Source organism: Rhinopithecus bieti, unplaced genomic scaffold (genome assembly GCF_001698545.2).
Source record: "Rhinopithecus bieti isolate Rb0 unplaced genomic scaffold, ASM169854v2 scaffold_9899, whole genome shotgun sequence".
Lineage (NCBI taxonomy): Eukaryota > Metazoa > Chordata > Mammalia > Primates > Cercopithecidae > Rhinopithecus > Rhinopithecus bieti.
In genome coordinates this window covers 893,893-915,172 of record NW_016806979.1, presented here as the reverse complement: position 1 = coordinate 915,172, position 21,280 = coordinate 893,893, and the positions used below count along the sequence as shown (strand labels likewise).

The 21,280-nt window shown below is 65.4% G+C and overlaps 1 protein-coding gene across 1 annotated transcript; it reads right to left on the bottom strand.

Moving 5' to 3' along the window:
- Positions 1-355: 355 nt before the first annotated feature.
- On the bottom strand, positions 356-21,263 carry FASN (fatty acid synthase). Its single transcript, XM_017879203.1, is given in 47 exon segments — positions 356-1,255; positions 1,325-1,576; positions 3,124-3,222; positions 3,354-3,574; positions 3,676-3,906; positions 4,144-4,332; positions 4,585-4,827; positions 4,933-5,084; positions 5,247-5,338; positions 5,428-5,579; positions 5,815-6,016; positions 6,106-6,326; positions 6,418-6,540; positions 6,658-6,777; positions 6,861-7,039; positions 7,120-7,270; positions 7,397-7,600; positions 7,682-7,836; positions 7,930-8,051; positions 8,168-8,332; positions 8,412-8,801; positions 9,176-9,480; positions 9,968-10,171; positions 10,242-10,421; positions 10,600-10,776; positions 10,869-10,949; positions 11,030-11,221; positions 11,295-11,321; positions 11,324-11,466; positions 11,662-11,730; positions 11,732-11,775; positions 11,866-12,069; positions 12,146-12,171; positions 12,174-12,279; positions 12,507-12,601; positions 13,246-13,371; positions 13,374-13,434; positions 13,739-13,926; positions 14,080-14,542; positions 15,287-15,421; positions 15,524-15,639; positions 15,716-15,838; positions 16,030-16,230; positions 16,409-16,582; positions 18,435-18,587; positions 19,357-19,490; positions 21,152-21,263. Coding segments are annotated over 46 exon segments (7,521 nt in total). The 5' UTR covers positions 19,484-19,490; positions 21,152-21,263; the 3' UTR covers positions 356-1,117.
- Positions 21,264-21,280: the final 17 nt, after the last annotated feature.

Genomic DNA, 21,280 nt, shown 5'->3' with positions numbered 1-21,280 from the left:
TGCCTACAATCTGCTGACTTCAAGCAAATACTATTCTCCACAATGGGCCTCTCCTCGTCAGCTGAAGCCAACTTCCCAATGTCTGCACCTCCTACACGTTTCTTACTGGCGCTGTTTCTTGGCCAGAACCTTGATATACCGCCAGTCCCAGTGCCTTCCAGGGAAACCCGGGGCTGCCATGCAGGCTCCTCTCACTCCCTGGCCCAGCCCCGGCTCTGGGACATGGCCTAGGGATGTGTGAGAACTGGGGATCAGAGGACAGAGGGCATCCCCTTCATGGCCTGTGACTGGGTGGGGCGGAGCTGGAGAGCTTGCAGCTGCCGGGTCAGGGAGGAGGGAAGAAAAGACGGCGGCAGAGATCACATGCGGTTTAATTGTGGGAGGCTGAGAGCAGCATTTTTACCAAATTGGTGTAAAAATGAAACGGGGTCCGGACGTGAACACTGACAGCTACAGTAAATTTCAAACCCAGCAGCAATTTGAATCATTTCTTAAAAAACAAACACAGACAAACAGCAAACACGGAGGTGGTGCCCGGCGCGGTCCGCAGGGTTGGAGGCCAGCCCTGCATCACGGGTGTGGCCAGGCACTGTGCCTGTGCAGGGACCCAGCTCCTGGGGACTGGCCCCCACGACCTCCCACGCAGCGGGCTGAGCCAAGGCCTGGCCAAGAGGGGGCCGCAGCCAGCAGGCTTGGGTGGCCACCCGTGCCCGCAGGGGACAGCGGAAATGGGGGCAGTGTGCGGGACCCACACACTGCCTGAGGAGTCTTTGCAGGGTGGACAGGCCTGGGGGTCTCTACCAGCAATGCAATAAATATGCAAATCCAAGCGCAGAAAGACCAAGCGCAGACCCACGGGCGCACGAGGCCCAGCCCGGTTCCTGCAGGCATCGCCGGCTCTTCACAGACCAGGAGTCTCCAAGTCGGCGGCTCTGGTGTCCCCGAGGTGCCGTGGGAGGCGGCGGGTGGGTGGGACATGCCTAACGCCTACGTCTAGCAGCCACGGAGGGCAGTGGCACTGGGCCGGGCAGGGTCCCACCGGCAGGACCCTTCCTGCCCTGTTGTGTGGCGGGGGGGTGGGGATGGCGGAGTGGCCTCGGTGGCGGGGGGCACGGGCCTAGCCTTCCCGCACGCTCACACGTGGCTCAGCCAGGGAGCTGTGGATGATGCTGACGATGGACTCCAGACCGCTGCCCTCCAGCAGCGTGCGGTGGTCACCCTCGATGACGTGGACAGACACTTTCCCGTCGCATACCTGCAGGGGATGCCATCAGCCGCTGCCCCACCCCACTCCCGCCCCATTCCCGTCAGGCCGCTTGCACACCTGGGAGAGGTTGTAGTCTGCGCCCAGGTCCTCGCCGTAGGCACCACCCGTCTTGGCGCGCAGCAGCATCACGTTGCCATGGTACTTGGCCTTGGGCGTGTACTGCTCAGCGGCGCGCAGCTTGTAGTAGAAGGACAGGGCCGCGAAGCTCAGCTCCTGGCGGTCCAGGCCCTGGTGGCTCTTGATGATCAGGTCCACGGCGGCTGCCACGCGCTCCTCCAGGCCCTTCAGTGGCAGCAGCGCCTCCAGCACCTGCGGGGTCGGGCTCTGAGCAGGTGCCAGCAGCACCCACAGCACCGTGCTGCGCCTGCGGGGTGGGCTTTTTTTTTTTGAGACAGAGTTTTGTTCTTGTTGCCCAGGCTGGAGTGCAGTGGCACAATCTCGGCTCACCACAACTTCCACCTCCCGGGTTCAAGCGATTCTCCTGCCTCAGCCCAAGTAGCTGGGACTACAGGAGAGTGCCACCACGCCCAGCTAATTTTGTATTTTAGGAGAGAAGGGGTTTCTCCATGTTGGTCAGGCTGGTCTCGAACTCCCGACCTTAGGTGATCCGCCCGCCTCAGCCTCCCAAAGTGCCGGGATTACAGGCGTGAGCCACCGCATCTGGCTGGGGTCGGCTATTAAAGGGGTGAAGCTGGGGGGCCTTTAGCGCTCTTGGCGTCCCATCCCACCCTTCCTTTCCTGCCCAGTGCTCTGGGTCCGGCGGCCTCAAGGGTGTCCGGGACCAACCTTGTTGTGCTCCATGTCCGTGAACTGCTGCACGAAGAAGCATATGGCCTCCGTCTCGGCCTCAGCCTCACAGCCTGGGGTCAGCTTTGCCCGGTAGCTCTGAGAGAAAGGAGGGGCTGCTGAACAGATGGAAGGGGCGGAGCCTCCCAAGCGACCGTCCCCAAAGCCAGGGCACAGGTCGGGAGCCCAGATGTTTGCCACAGGCCTCCAGGGCTGGCCTGGCTCTCACCTGGGTGTAGGCCAGTACGTAAGTGTGCGAACCATCGAACAGGAAAAGGCTGTTGTGGGTAGGGGCTGGGCTCTGCTGGGCCTGCAGCTGGGAGCACATTTCAAAGGCCACGCAGGCCCCATAGGAGTAGCCAGCCACGCGGTAGGGGCCCTCGGGCTGCACCTGCCTGATGCAGTCGATGTAGTAGGCAGCCAGGCTGTGGATGCTGTCGAGGGGTGCAGCTGCAACGGCAGTGCCAGGCACTCAGCATGTGCAGGTGGCAGTCACGGGCCCCGTGATGGCCAGCACTGACCACCGCGTCCAGAGGAGGGCCCGGGNCGCGCTCCTCCAGGCCCTTCAGTGGCAGCAGCGCCTCCAGCACCTGCGGGGTCGGGCTCTGAGCAGGTGCCAGCAGCACCCACAGCACCGTGCTGCGCCTGCGGGGTGGGCTTTTTTTTTTTTGAGACAGAGTTTTGTTCTTGTTGCCCAGGCTGGAGTGCAGTGGCACAATCTCGGCTCACCACAACTTCCACCTCCCGGGTTCAAGCGATTCTCCTGCCTCAGCCCAAGTAGCTGGGACTACAGGAGAGTGCCACCACGCCCAGCTAATTTTTGTATTTTTAGGAGAGAAGGGGTTTCTCCATGTTGGTCAGGCTGGTCTCGAACTCCCGACCTTAGGTGATCCGCCCGCCTCAGCCTCCCAAAGTGCCGGGATTACAGGCGTGAGCCACCGCATCTGGCTGGGGTCGGCTATTAAAGGGGTGAAGCTGGGGGGCCTTTAGCGCTCTTGGCGTCCCATCCCACCCTTCCTTTCCTGCCCAGTGCTCTGGGTCCGGCGGCCTCAAGGGTGTCCGGGACCAACCTTGTTGTGCTCCATGTCCGTGAACTGCTGCACGAAGAAGCATATGGCCTCCGTCTCGGCCTCAGCCTCACAGCCTGGGGTCAGCTTTGCCCGGTAGCTCTGAGAGAAAGGAGGGGCTGCTGAACAGATGGAAGGGGCGGAGCCTCCCAAGCGACCGTCCCCCAAAGCCAGGGCACAGGTCGGGAGCCCAGATGTTTGCCACAGGCCTCCAGGGCTGGCCTGGCTCTCACCTGGGTGTAGGCCAGTACGTAAGTGTGCGAACCATCGAACAGGAAAAGGCTGTTGTGGGTAGGGGCTGGGCTCTGCTGGGCCTGCAGCTGGGAGCACATTTCAAAGGCCACGCAGGCCCCATAGGAGTAGCCAGCCACGCGGTAGGGGCCCTCGGGCTGCACCTGCCTGATGCAGTCGATGTAGTAGGCAGCCAGGCTGTGGATGCTGTCGAGGGGTGCAGCTGCAACGGCAGTGCCAGGCACTCAGCATGTGCAGGTGGCAGTCACGGGCCCCGTGATGGCCAGCACTGACCACCGCGTCCAGAGGAGGGCCCGGGAGTACCTCGGGTGCACTGCAGGCCATAGGTGGGGATGCTGAGCCGGGAGGCCAGGCTGTGGAACACAGTGGTGGAGCCCTCGATTGGGTGCACCAGGAATAGGGGTCGCTCAGAGCTCTGCACTGAATTGAGCTGCATCAGGGTGGGGCCCTCGGGGTTCACCAGCAGGGAGCGCAGGTTCAGTTGAGTCTGCTGCCGGGTCAGACCGTCCTCCTTGGGCGTGGGGGATGCCAGCTCTATGAAGACAGGGGCAAATGCCAGGCTGGTCTGGCTGCAGGGCCCTGGCACCCACGCAAGGACACAGACATGCACGCAAGTCCCCATGGTGCTATGTCTGGTGGGAGTCGGGGTGGAATGCTCAGAACGGCACCGTGATGAAGGGTGGGACGCCTGCTGGGACGTGGTCCAGACAGCAAGGAGGAAGGGCTGGGGCAGCCCCGGGATCCCACTCCCGCCTGGTCACCCGCACGCACCATTGGCCGCATCCGCCTTCAAGGACAGCTCCTGCAGTTTCCGGAGCGTTAGCTGCCGCACCTCGCGCATGGAGAGCACCAGGTTGAGCTTGTGCTCGAGCGTCTGGCGCACCTCCACGCTCATTAGCGAGTCCAGGCCCAGGTCCGCCAGTGAGCTGTCCAGGTTGACGGCAGCCAAGTCGCGGATGCCTGGAAGGGATGTGCTCGGTCAGCAATTCCGGGAGGGGCGTGGGGACGGCCTGGGTGGGGCAGGGTTGACATCCAGGGGTGTGCAGGCTGTGCATCTCCCAAAGCACCATCACCACAGTGACACCTGCGCCTGCACCCTGGCTCTGCAGATAGGGAAACTGAGGCACACAGGGCCATGACTGCTATGTTCATCCCAAGACCCTGATGCCAGCAGGGGAACCGCCTGGCAGGGCTCCTGCTGGCAGCGCTCACCCAGGATGTGTGCCACGGCCTTCACCAGGTCCTGCTCGCCGTCCCTGTCCCTGTAGGCCGCAGCCTTCTCAGCCAGCACGAAACTGCTCAGGACCATGTGGGGCTGGTTCAGGAAGAGGTCCAGCACCTCCAGGCAGGAGGCCACACGCTGGGGCAGCGTGCCACCGATGACTGTGGCGTTGATGTTCACTGTGTCCGCCAAAATGCCCACATCGCCGATGGCGCCCCACTGCACGGCCAAGCCTGTGGGCAAGGGGGCAGGTGGGCAGGGCTGTGGGGAGAAGATGGGGGTGGGGAGTGGCCACTGGGGGGGTGTGGGCAGGGCCAAGGGGAGAGGGTGGGACCCACCTGGGAGGCCTTCGTGTCGGCGTTTCTCGCAGATGCGCTCCATGGCAGAGTTGGCAAAGCCATAGTTGCTCTGTCCGGCGTTGCCGCGCCCGGAGCTCACAGAGGAGAAGACCACAAAGTAGTCCAGCTCAGGGCACGCCTCCCGGGTCACCCTGTGGGCATGCGTGTCACTCCCCATCGGCGGGCACTCCCAGGAACCCCCAACCTCCCATCCCCAGGAAAGGCCAGAGAGGGCTGTCAACGAACCACCTTGGCTCCCACAGCCCTGAGCCCAGACCCCAGCAGAGGCGGGAGCAGGGCTGCGCGGTGCCCACCTGTCCAGGTTCAGGGTGCCACTGTACTTGGGCTTGCAGACGTCCTGGAAGAACTCCGGGGTCTGGTTCTCCAGCATGGCGTCTCTCAAGACCTGGAGGAGGCATCCTTAGCACTCCCTGCGGCTCCAGGGCCTCACCCGCCCACCCAGGGCCCTGCCTTGGTCTCGGAGCTTCCCCTCACCATGGTTAGATTGAAGATGCCGCCAACAGGCCCGAGCTGCGCCGCCTCGGCGATGAGGCCCCGGGCCCCCTCCAGAGAACTGATATTGCTGGTGGACACCAGCACCTGCACGCCCTGGCGCCTCCACTGGCGGACCTGCTTGGCCTGGTAGCCTGCGGGACACAGGACTGTGAGATGGACCAAGCCAGGGTACAGTCTCTTCCTCACATGCCAGGCTGGGGAAGTGGGGAGCAGCTGCAGAGCCCCGTCCAGCAAGCCCCCGCCAAGATGGAGGGGAACAGACCCCACGCGCCGTGACAGCCCATGATGGTGGGCTGCAGAGAAGGACTCAGGGGCCCGGGGCTGCACCTGGCCCAGGCTGGTCCACAGGCACCCCTGCTGACTCACCTGTCCGGACCCCGGAGCGAGAGGTCAACACAAGCTTCTGTGCCCCACGCTGGATCAGCCACTGCGCCAACTCCAGGCCGAGGCCACCCAGACCTCCAGCGATGATGTAGCTCTTGTAGGCCGGGCAGAAGGTCTTGGAAATGGCCGACATCAGCGTGGGTTTGGCCCCCTTCAGCACTGCCTCCGGCTCCTCCGCAAGCACCTGCATCCGGGCAGCAGCACCCACTGGCTCAGGCACTGCCTGGGGACCAGAGCCTGGGATGCGCGAGGCGCCGGGACTCCTCCCCTCACCTGCACGAGGACTTTGCCGATGTGCTTCCCCTGGGCCATGTAGCGGAAGGCGTCCTCCACCTGGGCCCCAGGGAACACTGTGCACTTGAGGGGCTGTACCACCCCCTCCCGGATGCCGGCCTGCAGGAGCGCCGCCACTTCCTGCCATTCAGCACTGCCCTCCAAAAGCGCATCCAGTAGGATCCCGTGGAATGTCACGTTCTTCAGGAAGATGGCCATGCCTGTGGGCAGGGGACGTGCTCACCCAGGGCCTTCCACACATCCACCCACACCCATCCATGCCCACCCCCGCCCAGGTCCTGCTGGCCTCACCAAGTGGGTGGTTCTGAGAAAGGTCGAATTTGCCAATTTCCAGGAAGCGACCGTGCTGAGCCAAGCACCTCACGCTGGCCTGCAGCTTCTCTTCCGCCAAGGAGTTCAGGACCAGGTCAACACCTAAGGGGCCAGAGGGGCCCAACAGTCACACCCACTGCAGGCCCAGCCACTGCAGCCCAACGGGCTTGACCCTTCTTCCTGGGCAGGAGACAGGTGGGGGCTGTGGGGGCTGCTCACCCTTCCCGCCCGTGTGCCGCAGGACATGCTGCTCGAACGATGTGTCCCGGGAGTTGGCGAAGCTGGTGCTGTCCAGCTGGGGGAACCTGGCCTGGAGGTACGCCCGCTTCTCGGACGACCCTGGTGGGGAAAGGAGGTGCCGCTGGTGAACCGGGGTGGTGGAGCCGGGAGGGCGGCGACCGGCTCTGGGGGCAGGGCCTTACCCACGGTGGTGAAGACGCGGCAGCCTAGACTGAGGGCGATGGCGATGGCGGCCTGGCCCACGCCACCGGAGCCCGAGTGGATAAGCACTGTCTCCCCAGGGCGCACCCGCCCGCGCACCACCAGCGAGTAGTAGGCTGTGCAGTAGACGACGGGCACTGAGGCCGCCTCCTCCAGGGTCCTGGGGATGCAGCAGGTGGGTCAGTGCAGGCCTGGCCACCACCCACTTGGGGCCCAGGCTCACACCCTGGATACACTCACCAGTTGGATGGCACGTCCCAGAGAAAGTCCGGTGACAGCAGGACAGAGGTGGCCAGGCCCTCGGCGGGCACCAATCCCATCACACGCTTGCCAGTGGGGTCTCGGCCTGAGAACTCCATGCCTAGCAGGTTGTCCTGGGAGGCCCACTTCCCTGGGGGAGACGGCACTGAGCCTCCTACTGCCCACCCTTCCCTCCCAAGGGGCTTCTAGGCAGGTCCTGGCTGGTGGGGTCTGTTCCCCGGTCCAGTCCACTCCCACGGCCCCATGCCACCCATACCTGGAATGGCCTCAGGGGACAGCTTGCCGGTGGCCAGCATGATGTCGCGGAAGTTGAGGGAGGCGTAGTAGACCGTGCAGAGCTGGGCGCCGGGGCGGGAGGGCTGGGCATGGCGCAGGGAGGAGCAGACCCAGCGGATGGAGGACAGGTCCCCCCTGGTGAGGGTGGTCACAAAGGCGTGTGCTGTCGGCTCCTCAGGCTTGTCTAGGGAAACAGGAGGTGGGGCTACTGCGGGGCCTGCAGGCGCAGTCTCCCGGGAGGGGCAGGGCAGTGTGGGGGGCTCACCCTCCTCCAGCAGGAAGTGGCGGAAGGCCCCCCAGGCCCCGTCGCGGTAGACGTTCATCACCAGGTCTCCCTGCAACACCTTTTGCAGCTCTGCGGAGCCCGGGTCCACCTCCGGGACGCGAGAGGCGCTGCTGAGGTTGGAGAGCAGCACGCACCTGGGGGCAGAGGCAGTGAGCTCAGGCTGGGGAGGGGGAGGCGAGTGGGGAAGGGGAAGGGGAAGGGGAAGGGGAGAGGGGCCGTGCTCCTACCGGAGGCGGTGCCCGCCGGGCTCTTGGCGGAGACAGTTGACCAAGCCCACCACGCCCGAGGTGGCACAGTTGACGGCCTTCAGCCACACCGGCCGGGAGGAGTCTTCGTCAGCCAGGATGCCCTGCGGCAGGACAGGGACGGTCAGGCCGCACTCTGCAAGCAGGGCAGTGGGTGGGGCCTGGAAGTGGGGCGGGGCCTGGAAGTGGGGCGGGGCCTGGAAGCGGGGCGGGGCCTGACCTTCAGCGACTCCACCCAGCAGAAGCTGGTGTCGTCCACTGGCAGGAAGATGGGGCTGTCCTGCCGGGCGGGCCGGCGGCACAGGAAGAGTGCAGACCCGTAGAAAGACTTCTTCAGGCCCACCAGGCGCAGCGACACACTGGAGAAGAGGCTCTCCCACGCGTCCTGTGGGGGCGGCGGTCAGCACCTTGCCGGCCTGGTCCTCACCCGGCCCCCACCCCGTCCCCCTGCCCGGTGGCCGCACCTGGCTCAGGATGCCCTGGCCATACTGAGGTTCAGCGGAGGTGAGGAAGGCCACGGTCTCCCCGAGGGGGTGCCCCCGGAGCAGTGTGTGCAGCAGCAGGAAGCCCCCTTCTCTCAGGGTAGCCACCATGTTGCTGAGAGCTGAGGCCGGGTCCCCAAGGGCAGCCACAGCACAGTTGCACACCAGGAGGTCAGTGCTGCCCAGGGCGCTGGGGGCAGGGTCCGCAGGGTCCCACTGGCCCTGGGCAATGTCGTGCTGCTGCAGCTCGGCCTCGGCAGCCTTCAGGGCCTGAGGGTGGCGATCGGTGGCCGTGTAGCTCAGCTGCAGCAGGGGCTGGGTGCCAAGCAGGCCTGGGATGCGGGAATACAGGTGACCGTGGCCAGCCAGCACCTGAAGGGGGTAAATTCTGGAATCAGCCCGGCACCAGGCCGGTGCCCCTGAGCTGGGGCTGGGCAAAATGTCTATGAGACCACAGTCTGGCAGAAAAGCTTCCCCGTCAACCCGATGATGGTGCCAGCCGCGGGCACGCACAGATGTCACTGGTCTTATCCCCGGGGTCCTGCCTAGAGCACACCTCTTGGAGCCCACGGGCCCTCCACGGTGGCTGTGTGGACTGCACAGGACACCTGCACAGAACCACACAGGCAGCTGGGTGGCCCCTCCCACTGCCCAGGGCCTCCCCGAGTCTGTCTCCTTCTGTGACTGACGTTGGGGTGGGTCGCACGACGTTCAGGGCAGGGGCCTGGCTGCCAGGAGGCACCCACCTCCACCACCTTCATCTTCCGGCTGGGCATGTTCTCCACGGCAGTGTCCAGGCAGGCCCTGAGTGCTGGGGAGTCCAGAAGGCCGCTGAGCAGAGGGTCCTCTGGCAGCTCGGGCCTCTTCTGGGCCAGCACCTGCGCTAGCTCCAGCTGCAGGTTCCCGTTGAGCTGAAGCCTGCACGCAGCCGACAGCAGCTGGGGCAGTCCCTGCTGTGGGGGGTCCTGGGGGACCTGGGCCCCGTCCAGTCCGGGCACCACCATTCTCAGCCCCTGCTGGGTCACCTTGGTCTGCAGTGCCTGCACCAGTCCTAGGGAGGGAGGGAGGCAGGCCTGCTGTTCCCAAAGCCCCAGGGCATCTGCCTGGCATGGGCTCTCAGACCCACTCTGTCCTTCTGAGGCCAACACCCAGCTCTGCCTACAGGATGAGAAATAGCTGAGGGATGAGGAGGGGGCTGCCCGCCATTGTGACGTTGACTCCTGAACACCGTGGACACAGTGAGGGGCCGCATTCAGCTGCAGGGGCTACTCTGCCTATTCAAGGTGTGACCTGGGGCTGAATCTGTCATCTTTGTCCCCAAGACCCCCTTCAAGACTGAGGAACAGTGACCAGGGACAAAGAAGACTGGGGGCCGGGGAGGGAGGGAGGCTGCCGTCATGAGCTCTGGCCGGAGGGTTGGGCTGGGGTTGCTGACTCCGAAGGGGGCCCCGTGGAGAGGCGAGTCTGGGGTCAACATGAAAGGGAAGCAATCGCTCCCCATCGCCGGGGTGTCCGAAGTCGGCAGGGCCGGGCCTCACCTTTGCACAGCTGCAGCTCCTTCTGCAGGGCGGCGCGCTCAGACAGGCACCCCTCCTCCACGTGCGGCGTGAAGCAAAACTTCTCCAGGATGGGCACCTGCAGGTCCTGCTGCCGCCGCGGGGCCGACTCAGTGTGGACACGGGACATGTGGACGCCTCCGGCCACCGTGATGCTCAGCCACCTGCTCACCACCACGTCAGCCACTGTGGGGACAGCCGGGTGAGTGTGGCATTGCTGGCTGGGGGCACTGGGTTGGGGTCGGGGCGGGGCTACCTTGGGCGTTGTCCTGCAGCGTGTACAGCTTCTGCCTATGGGTGGCAGGGTCGATGTGGATGGCGGTGATGCGGGTGGGCAGGTGCAGGCTGCGCTTGGCCAAGCCCAGGATGGATATCTGCAGCATGGCGTCCAGGAAGCTCACCCAGTTGTCCTTCCACAGCAGCCTCCCCGAGTCACCTGCACACAGGGCCTGGTTGGTGCTGTGGAACTCCCAGGTCCCTGGGGCCACCTCCCAGAGCCCGCCGGGCCCCTCTGCTCCCTCCCAGGCTGCATGCCCAGCCGTGGGTGCCCTCTGTGGCCCCCACAATGGCGACCGCCCTCCCCGGTGGCTTGGGCAGCAGCAGTCAGTACCCACCTTCCAGGCGGGCCTCCAGGATGCCATGGAAGTGAGGGCCATAGTCGTAGCCACGCAGACGCAGCTCCTTGTAAACCTCAGCCTGGGTCAGGAAAAGGGGCTCCTCGGGGCTGGGGGTGGGACTTTCCGGGTGGTTGAAGAGCTTGGGGTCAGGGTCCTCCCACTGGTACACCTTCCCTGCAGGCAGGCAGGTGTGCAAAAACCTGAAGACGGGTGGCATGGCCAGCGGGCACAGCCCCCGCAGCTCCCGCGCCACCAGCCCTGCTTACCACTCACTATCAGGTTGCCGTTCTGTGACACCTCAAAGGCGCGGGAGGCCTCCAGGAGCCGTACTTCCAGGGACACGGTCCCTGCAGAGCAGAAGAGTCAGAGGTCAGAGGGCAGCACCTGCCCCCAGCTGCCCCCGCCTTGGTCCTGGGGTGCCCCTCACCAGTCTTGGGCAGGATGGTGGCCTGGTGCAGCACCACATCCTCAAACACCACAGGCAGCTGCTCCACGGCCAGGCCCAGGGCCCGGGCCAGCGTCTTCCACACTATGCACAGGTAGCCAGTGGCGGGGAAGATGCATCGGCCGTCGATGGTGTGATCCACCAGGTAGTGGTCGGGAGACTCGGGGCTGGTGTCTGCAGGAGGGCACAGGCCTCAGCACTGGTGTGGGGAGGGAAGAGCTTGCCCACCCGCTGGGCCCCTGCTCACCAATGTTGTAGATGGCGGCCGAGGGGAACCAGAGCCGTTGGGGAAATCCTCGGCAGCCGGCACGTCCCAGGCCAGGCTGTGGTCCCACTTGATGAGTGGGGAGATGAGGGGGGTTCCTCGGGGAGCTGGGAACTCCACAGGCGGGAACAAGGCATTGGGGTTGGCGTCGATGCTGTGGAGAAGGGAGGCACAGGCGGCACATCCGTCACCGGGGTCCAGGGGCTCTGGGTTCAGCCGACCCACTCCCTGCGGTGGGCCATCCAGGGCTGCTCTCACCAGCCTGGGTCAGCGAGGGTCCCGCAGCCCTGCTCAGCCACCCCACGCCGTCGACTGCAGGAGGTAAGGCCCGGGATGGGAAGGGACCCACCCTGAGAGGTGCAGCCTGCCGATGCCGGTGAGGAAGAACTCCAGGTTGTCTCTGTGATCCTTTTCATCAGGGGATGATGGTGCAGCCCGGCTTCAGGCCACGCTTCAGGACAGCCTGGGGCGGCAGGGCGCGTGGGCTCCCTTGGTGCTCAGCCGAGGTGCCTGTCCCAGGCTCCTGGCGCCCGCTGCCCCAGGCTGGGCCTACCTGCAGCAGGGCATGGGGTGCGATCTCCAGCACCACTGCGTGCTCAGGCACGTGCCACAGGGCCTCCTGGAACAGCACAGGGCTCACCAGGTTGTTGACATTGTACTCAGCGGAGGACGTGCGTGCCAGGCTGCTGTGCCACTGGGCCTCAGGGATGGAGGTGCTGAGCCAGCGGGCTGAACGTGGCTTCGGCTCCCGGATCACCTGCATGAGGGGCCAGGTCAGTGCTGGGTCATGGGCGCCCCGGCCCGCCCCGCGCCCCTAGGCCGTGTCAGCACACCTTCTTGAGCGCCTGCAGTAGTGGGGTGCGATGGCCTCCATGAAGTAGGAGTGGAAGGCCATACCGCCGGTCCGAACCTCCTTGGCAAACACACCCTCCTTCCTCAGCTGCTCCATGAACTCAAACACAGAGGCCTGGGCATTATGGGAGCCTGGATGAGCATCCTGGCCCGGCACCCACCTCAGGCTCAGGGAGGTAGAGGGAACCAAGAGGGAACGGGCAAGGGACCTGGGGACAAGCCTGCCCCATGCCCCAGGCCTGTCAGAACCTCACGGGGCATAGACCATGGCCACATGTCCCTGCCAGACTTGCAGTGGCAGGCGCAGGGGACAGAGGAACCCGACTGGGCCACAGCACCCACCTGAGGTCCCGAGATGGTGACTGTGTCCTTGGAGTTGTGGCAGGCGGGCACCACGCCCGGGGGGCAGCGCTGTTTACACTCCTCCCAGGACAAGCCTATGGCAGAGCCAGCCTCAGAAGCTTAGTGTGGGGACCAAGCCGCTCCCAGCCACCCACCTACCCAGGACACTGCCTGCAGCTGGGGCAGTAATGACAGGCGTGGTAATGGCAGCCTTGGAGCCTTCATGAGAAACGTTCACCCCTGCTGTGTTTGACCCGTGGGTGGAGGAGTCATTACAGAGCTGCCAGGGGCAGCTCCTGGGAGCCCAGTCCCAGATGGTGGCCCCTCAGTCCTCTGCAATCCCAGTTCTTTCCAAGCCCTGCCCACATGTGGCCCACGGGGCTCAGAGATGGGTGTCAACGGAGGGCACCAGTCTGAGGGAACCCTGGCGACCTGTGTGTTGGCTTCACCAAAGCCCCTGGGTTCTTACTATGCTGGGGCTGTGTCCCAGGGGCTCCACGCAGGCCTGATGCCCATGGGCATGTGCCTAGGCCCAAGGCTGCCAGGTGTGGGGCCACTGGGACAGCTGCACGGGGACTTGCGCCCGGCTGTGTCTGAGCTGGGTGTCCCCAGGCCAGCGGGGCCACTCTATCCTACAGGGGCCAGGCCAGGGCTGCAGGTGAGGACCCCACGCCGAGAGGGCAGCCTCCTTTCTTGGAGGTGCTGGGGCCCCCCCCCGGGAGACCTCGGGGACACCTACCCACGGCTGCCATGGCGCCCAGTGGGAGATGCGCTTCTTTGATGCATTGGCCCCTCCAGTAGGCAGCGAGGACAGCCTCCTCCTGGGACAGGCAGCCGTCAGCGTAGCCACAGGCCACCTCCCCAGAGAGTGGCCAACGATGCCATCTGGTCTCAGCCCCATGCAGCTCAGCAGGTCTATGAGACCTATCTGGGGTAGAAACAGGACACTCGGGTCGCAACCTCCAGCAGGTGCAGCGGTTGGGGCGGCCCCGGCCCCACTGGGCCATCTCCACCCCGCCACATCGACCCTCCCAGGTCTCTTGGTAGGAAAGAAGCCCCTATAGCCCCACTGAGACCCCTCCCCGTCCCCGCTCCGGTCCTACCCCAGCATAAGGCTCTGCCCAGCAAAGAGGCTGTCAGGGTCCTGACTGGAGACTGCAGCTCCCGGGCTCCAGGGAAAGCCAGAGCCCCGGGCTGGCGTTGCACACACACACTGGCAGGCTTGGTCCTACCTGGATGGCAGTCAGGCTCACGAAGGAGTGGACGATGTCATCAAAGGTGCTCTCGTCCGTGCTCAGAAGCAGCTGTGACACCTTCAGGCCGAACGGCTTCACAGCCTCATCGGAGCGCAGGATGGAGTCTCGGAAGTGGTCCAGGCGCATGAGGCTCAGCCCCATCCCACGCCACTGCGTGCCCATCCCTGTCCCAGAGAGCACGTCACGAGGCTTAGTGCCGTCCCACACCACTGGGTGCCCATCCCTGTCCCAGAGAGCACCTCAGGGGACCACCAGCTCCAGCTTGCCTGCCCTCTCCCCAGGGAAGGGACCACCTTGGGGACAGAGTGTGGGCTCACCAGAGCAGATGAACCAGAGTGGGCGGTTGCCAGCGGGCACCTGCTGCACCTCTGGGTCACCCTGCTCGCCACCCAGCACGGCATAGCCACGGAAGGGCATGGCCGTGGTGGGGACGGCCGCGATGTCGTTCAGCATGCTCAGGAAAGCCAGCTCCTGGCTGTGCTGGAGGCCCTGCTCCAGCAGCTCCTGCACAGCCTCAGGGGTGCGTCCACTAGCCCGCAGCAGACGGGGCAGGCTGGCATGTGGGGCGGGTGCTGGGGGTGGCTGCGTGTGGGGCCTCAGGATGACGTGCACATTGGAGCCCCCAAAGCCAAAGGAGTTGATGCCCACGTTGCCACCACGGACGGGCAGGGGCTGGGCCACCACTTGCAGCCGCCCATCCAACAGCGCTGGGATCTCAGGGTGGGGGCTGTGGAAGTGCAGGTTGGGGGCCCAGAGCCCGTGCTCCAGGGACAGCAGCACCTGTGGGGGTACATGGTGGGTGGGCAGCCGCCCCACTCCCTGCACTGCTGCCTGAGCTGGGGGCAGGCACCTCCCTGAGACTCTCATGTGGGGCCAGGGTTCCAGGGCCCTCTCCGACACACTTCCTGTCCCCAACCTAATCCTGCCATGGCACAGGGGTCCGATGACTGAGCCGCCATGGCCCTGCCCTCAGCTTGGTCCAAGACCTCCCCTTTGGGACTTGCTGCCTCCCAGCCTGATGTGGCCCCTCGAAAGCCTGGCTGTGGCCTGAACACTAAGGCCCCATTGGTCCAGATGGTGCATCTCAGAGGCTGCAGAGGGCCTGAGTGACTGCGGGTGTCGGGGCTCCTGTGCCTGGTCTCTGAAGAGCCACAGGCCTCTGTTAGTGGGTCAGGAAGCCGTAGACACAGGGGGGCGACACGGGAGACCCTGATGCTGCAGCCGACCCCCCCAGGCCGGCTCCTGTCTCGCTCTTCCAACCCAAGTGGCTCCTCCAGCTCGGCTCTGTGTCTGGCAGGCGCTCGGCAGGACATAAGACCCCCCAGGAAAGGTCCAGCGAGCCTGGCTATGCCATCAGCGTTAGTGCCTCTGCTCAGACCTGAAGCATGACCCGGGGGACAGGCGTTCCTGGTGGGCAAGCCCCTGCCTCCACTTGGCAAACAGGAAGCAGCAGTGCTCAGCGATGGTGCAGCCCAGTCCCAGGGAGCAGGGGCCTGAGGGTCCCCCAAGCCCAGCTCCACCTACCTTGGCCAAGGCTGCCAGCCCCGAGACTGGCTCCGGGTGCCCCATGTTGGACTTGGTGGAGCCAATGAGCAGTGGCTCCTGGCGGGTGGCGCACAGGGCTCGGGTGATGCCATTCAGCTCCTGGGGGTCACCCACCTGTGGGAAACATGGGGGGGTCAGGGGCTCTGGCCAGGCCACCTCTCCAGGCGTGGGCACGGGTTACGGTCATGGGGTGGTGAGTTGGCGGGGGCACATCACCTTGGTGCCTGTGCCGTGGGCTTCGATGTACTCAAATGACTCAGGGGCCACTCCAGCCGACTGGTACAAGGAACGGATGAGCTGCTCCTGGGCCTCTCCAGAGGGGAAGGTCACGCCTGCGGAGGGCTCGGCTCAGTGCTGCGGCCCCAGCCCCGGCTCCCACCTGCCCCCAGGCACCCCGGCAGAGCCCACCTTGCTCCTTGCAGCCATCTGTATTGGTGCCAGCATTCAGGATGGTGGCATATACCCGCCGGGCCAGGGACTTCTTGGTCAGCAGGACGGCCACCACACCCTCCGAGCGGCAGTACCCGTTCCCTGGGTGGAGCAGCACCTCAGGCCCCGCGCTCAGCCCCACACTGGCCCTCACCCCACCAGGAGGAGCTCTGGGGTGTGGCGTGGGTGTTTCGGTGGGGGGTCCCAGGAGCTGGCAGGATCCTGCACAGCATGGGGCGGGTGCAGGAGGCCATCCTGTGCCACTGTCCTGGCTGCCCCGGCCGCACACTCACCCTCTGCGTCGAAGGCCTTGCAGGTGCCCTCGGGGCTCAGCATCCCCAGCCGCAGGAACTGCACGGAGGTGTTGGGCTTCAGCAGGACATTGATGCCCCCCACGATGGCAGCAGGGCATTGCCCGCTGGAGATGGCCTGGTAGGCGCTCTGCAGGGCCACCATGCTGGAGGAGCAGGCCGTGTCCAGGGCGATGCTGGGCCCTGCAAGGAAGGACGCTACGGCTCAGGTGGGGCTGCGAGCACAGGAGACCCCTGGGCATACCTCCCGCCACCAGGCTGGACACATGCTACACGGAGTGAGCCCACACCACGTGGTTTCTGCTCAGCACGTGGGGACCTGAAGGCCACCCACCATTGCAGGAGGCTGGGCAGGACCCACCTTTGAAGTCGAAGAAGAAGGAGAGCCGGTTGGCCATCATGGCTCGCTGGCAGCCCACCATGCTGTAGCCCACGAGCGTCTCAGGGTCTCGGCTCAGGGCCTCCGAGGCCTCAGAGCCGCTCACGCCCACCCAAACGCCAGTGTGTGTCCCTCGGAGTGAAGCTGGGTTGATGCCTGCCACAAACAGTGGTCAAGACCCCGTGGCTGGGTCCCACAGTGCAGCCTGCCCACCCACCCAGCTCTGGGGTGAAGGTCCTATCTCAGCCTCACTGGCTTGGGGTTGGGGGGCCATCCCAGTGGGACCCTGGAAGGGGCCTAAGGAGGGTGAGGTGTGCTGTAGAGGGGCCGGAGCAGAGCCTGTGGGCAGCAGCCAGCCCAGGTGAGGCCTGGAACAAGAACCAGGTCACAGAGAGAACGAGCCGGAAGGGGCGGGCGGGCCCAGGGGAGGGCACCAGGCGCGGCCAGAGTGGCTCCGGGAAGGACAGAGGGCTGCATTGTCCCTAGGCGACGCCTTTGGCCCCTGGTGTCACCGGCAAGCTCTGATGAGCCCGTTGGCCAGTGGCCTCTCCAGCACCAAGGGCAGCCTGCGCCAGGACAGGCCGTGATAAGGAGCCAAGGAGACAAAGCCCAAGTGTCCAAGCTCAGAAAGGAGAGAGGATCACCGGCCACCCCAGGCAGCAGAACCTCAGTCTCGGGGTGGGGCCTGGCAGCAGGAAGGGCGCAGGGGAAGGGCCTCTGCCTCTCAGCCAGTAGGACCCCTCCTCGCCCCTGGTGGGCTGGCTCTGCCCGAGGGTGGGTGGGTGTGTGAAACGCTCACACCCAAGGGCAGCCAGGGGCTCAGCCTCCATCAGGAGGTCCTTCTCCACCCAGGGAGGGAGCTCCTGAACCTTAAGAAACGGCGTGGCCGGGCGCAGTGGCTCACGCCTGTAATCCCAGCACTTTGGGAACCCGAGGCGGGTGGATCACAAGGTCAGGAGATGGAGACCATCCTGCCCAACGTGGTGAAACCCCATCTCTACTAAAATACAAAATGAGCCAGGCATGGTGGCACACGCATGTAATCCCAGCTACTTGGGAGGCTGAGGCAGGAGAATGGCATGAACCCGGGAGGCGGAGGTTGCAGTGAGCTGAGATCATACCACTGCACTCCAGCCTAGGTGACACAGTGAGACCCTGTCTTAGAAATGAATAAACAAATAAATAAATATAAATACAAAAGAAATAGGCCAGGCGCGGTGGCTCAAGCCCGTAATCCCAGCACTTTGGGAAGCAGAGACGGGCGGATCACGAGGTCAGGAGATCGAGACCATCCTGGGTAACACGGTGAAACCCCGTCTCTACTGAAAAATACAAAACACTAGCCGGGCGAGGAGGCGGGCGCCTGTAGTTCCAGCTACGCGGGAGGCTGAGGCAGGAGAATGGCGTGAACCCGGGAGGCGGAGCTTGCAGTGAGTTGAGATCCGGCCACTGCACTCCAGCCCGGGCGACAGAGCAAAACTCCGTCTCAAAAAAAAAAAAAAAAAGAAATAATAAAAAAAATGGCGTTGCGCTTGTCTGAGGTCACGTGCCAGCCAGAGCGTGGGCCAGGCTGGCGGGATGGGGTGGGAATGCCTGGGGTTGGGGAACGTGGGCAGGGTGGTGGGGAGGATGGGAGGGGAGAGACAGCAGGGCCAGTGCTACCCGTTGCTTGGCTGGTGGGGTGGGGCCCAGGGGCCCCCCAAGAACCTCCTGCTCTGCCTCTCATCACTCCAGCCCCTGCCCCTGCCCCAGCACCAGCCAGACATCGGGAGTGAGGAAACTGGTACACCCAGGTCAGGCACACCCATGACACCTCTGGGGTGCAGTTGTGAAACCCTGGCCTATCCCGTGGCCCACACCTCCCTGAGCCCGTTGGCCAGGGGCACAGCCAGGGAGGGCAGGTGGTGCCAGCACCTGGTTCTACCAGAACCAAGAAGAGAGAGAGCACTGCCTATTCCACACGAGCAGCAGGAGCCCTCGGCACAGCAGTCTCGAATGCCCCACCCACCTGCGTCCACGATGGCCTCATAGGTGACTTCCAGCAGCAGCCGCAGCTGAGGGTCCATGGTGTGTGCCTGCTTGGGGTGGACTCCAAAGAAGGAAGCATCGAACCTAGACAGGTCCTTCAGTTTGCCGGACCGTCGGGGCAGTCCATAGAGCCCTGCGGGACAGGCATGTGTTTAAATCTCTGACTGACGCTGCCCGAAGATGGGGCTCTGTGGGGTCCCTAGAGGAACCATGGTGGAATTAAGGACTCTCTGCTATGCCTGGGAGACCCAAACAATGGAGCAGGCTCCCCAGGAGGGGAAGACCGTGGCCCCAAAGCGGGGACTGGTACGACCAGGTCTGTTGCACAAGACCCAAGCCCCAATCCAGAGATGGGCCCCAGAACAGAAAGAGCTTGGTGGGAGTGAGGCTGGGGACCCTCTGCCTGGCTGGCGCCTCAGCTTCACCATGCTGACTCACAGCTTGTCCGTCAGGTAGAGCTGCTCTGTGGAAGAGCCTACTGGGCGTGGGGAGTTGGACCAGCCTTCCGGAGTGCACCTGGTATGCAGCCTGCCAGCTCAGGACACAGGCGGGGCAGCCTGGCTGGAAGGGTTCTGGCCCCCCACCTGCCCCTGCATGGGTGACAGTCCCCAGCCCGTGACCCATCCTCTGAGCTTGGCTCCTCCGTAACAAGCAGGTGGGCCCTGCCTGGGCTGGCCCCTGGCCTTGCAGCTCTTAGGGGAGCCTCCTGGGCACATTTTCTAGGCCATTCTGGTGCAACGTCCAGGAAGGAGGCTGCAGCTTGGACTCGCCCATGGGTGACCAGTGGCTCTGCAGCTGGGACCAGGCTCAGGCCAGTGCCTGGGTGGTGAGGACACAGTGCAGCAGGGAGGCTGGTGTGGGGACTTTCCACCCCAGGCACGGGGAGCCCCGCAGCCACATACCCGCCTTCCAGCGACGGTCATCGTCCGTAACCATGTCCACGCCGCCGATGAGGTTGTCCCAGAACTCCTGCAAGTTCTCCGACTCCGGCAGCTTCCCGGACATACCGGCAATCACCACCTCCTCCATGGCTGCTCTGCAGGGCGGGCCATGTGAGTGCCCCACACATCCCAGCCACAACACCCCGTTAGCCTCGGCACCCAGAATGGGTGGATAACCATGGGGCCAAGTGCCACCCTGAGGGTCCATGCGGGCCCTGGCCCCTGTGGCTCCCTTCCTCATGTGGCCAGTTCCTGGGCCCTGACCCCGCTCTCGCTGGGAGGGGCTGTGTGCTCTGGGAACAGGCCCACCTCTGGGCCCTGACCCATTCAGTTCCGGGTATTGGCTAGGGGACCCCACTGGGGCCCTGCTGCCCTGGCCTCCCCAGGAGTCAGTAGTTTCTGCGCCTGTGTCGGCTTCCACTCAGCTGAGCCTAAGCCCTCCAAGGCTCCTGGAGCTCGCCTCAGGCCATCCCTAGGGGCGTCCGGGGGCTCACAGTAAGGGGCAGGCAGGCCACCCGAGATGGGGACAAGGCCCCAGGTGGCCAGCCTAAGAGGCATCAAGGAAATGGAGAGGCAGGGTTCCAAAGCCGGGCATGGAGGTGGCAGACAGCCCTACGGGGGGTACTCAGCACCCATGCCCACCCGTGCTGGGGCGGAGGCCCGCTGTCCAGGCCAGCCCAAGAGTCACCAGGGCTGGGGAGGGACGAAATGGGGATAGGCCTGTGCTCTGTGCGAAAAGTGGCCCCTGCCCCACTGTGGACCAACCCAGCCAGTCCAACCCCTCCAGCAGGGTCCAACCTGGAGAACCACTCCCGGCCAGGACACGCAGATGTTGCCTGGCACCCCTCAGCTGCGCGGGTGAACCCAGACTCCTGCTTGCCTCCCCATACCGACCCAGAACACAGCAGGCCGTCCCCGAGGCCCGGGTCCCTAAGATCCCGAACGGGTGCCCAGGCCGCCGGCTCCTCATCCACAATGGGGGCTGGTGCAGCCCTGGGGAAGAGGCGGAGGCCAGCGCTGGTCTGGCTACTTGCACGAGGCCCCAGGGCCTGATGTGCGGGCCACCCCTTGGCAGCGCGGCCTCCCTCGGGCCGACCCGGCAGGGAGGCGGCCGCCTTCCCACCCACCACGATTCACAGAGGCTTGGCTGCCCCGGGCCGGCTCCAGGCCCGCACGCTGGGTCCTCGCCGCTTGCTATTCAGGCGGGGTCGACGGCCAGGCAGGGGGTGGGGACACCGCCGCGCGCCCGGCCTCCCTTCGCCCCGGGCGGGGGCTGCTCGGGACCCCTGCGCTTCGTCCGGGCGGCGCCACGTGATGGGGAGGCCGCCCCGGCGCCCACTCCCTTCCTCCCTCGCGGCGTTCCCTTCGGGCTGGGCCTCGGCTACGGGGCGGCCCCGGGAGGAGGATGCGGCGGACAGGGCCCGGTGGCGCCTTTGTGGGCGCGGGGAGGCCGAGCTGGGGGCTCCTCCTGGCCCTCCAGGGTCCGCGGCCTCCCCCCCGGGAAGCGAAGGCGGCTGTTGGCGGCGCTCCCCGGCGTCCTTCCCCCGCCATCCGCCCACCTGCTCCGCGGGGCCCCGGGCGCTTCCGAAGGGGCTCAAACACCGAAACCCAGGCAGGCCGTGGAGGCGACCCCTGGATACGGGGCCAGGCCATGCGCGCCCTGAGGGCGGAGGATGAGGAGCCGGGCCGCCCGCGGGACCCCGGCCCCGGCCCCGACCACGACCCGCGCCCCGGCCCCAGCGCCGGCTGCTCGTACCTGGTGAGGGCGCGGGCGGCGATGCGGGCGGCGGAGAGCGAGGCTGGAGCGCGGCGGAGCGGGAGGCTGAAGCGCGGCGGAGCGGGAGGCCGGGGCCGCTGCCGTCTCTCTGGCTCCCTCTAGGCCGGC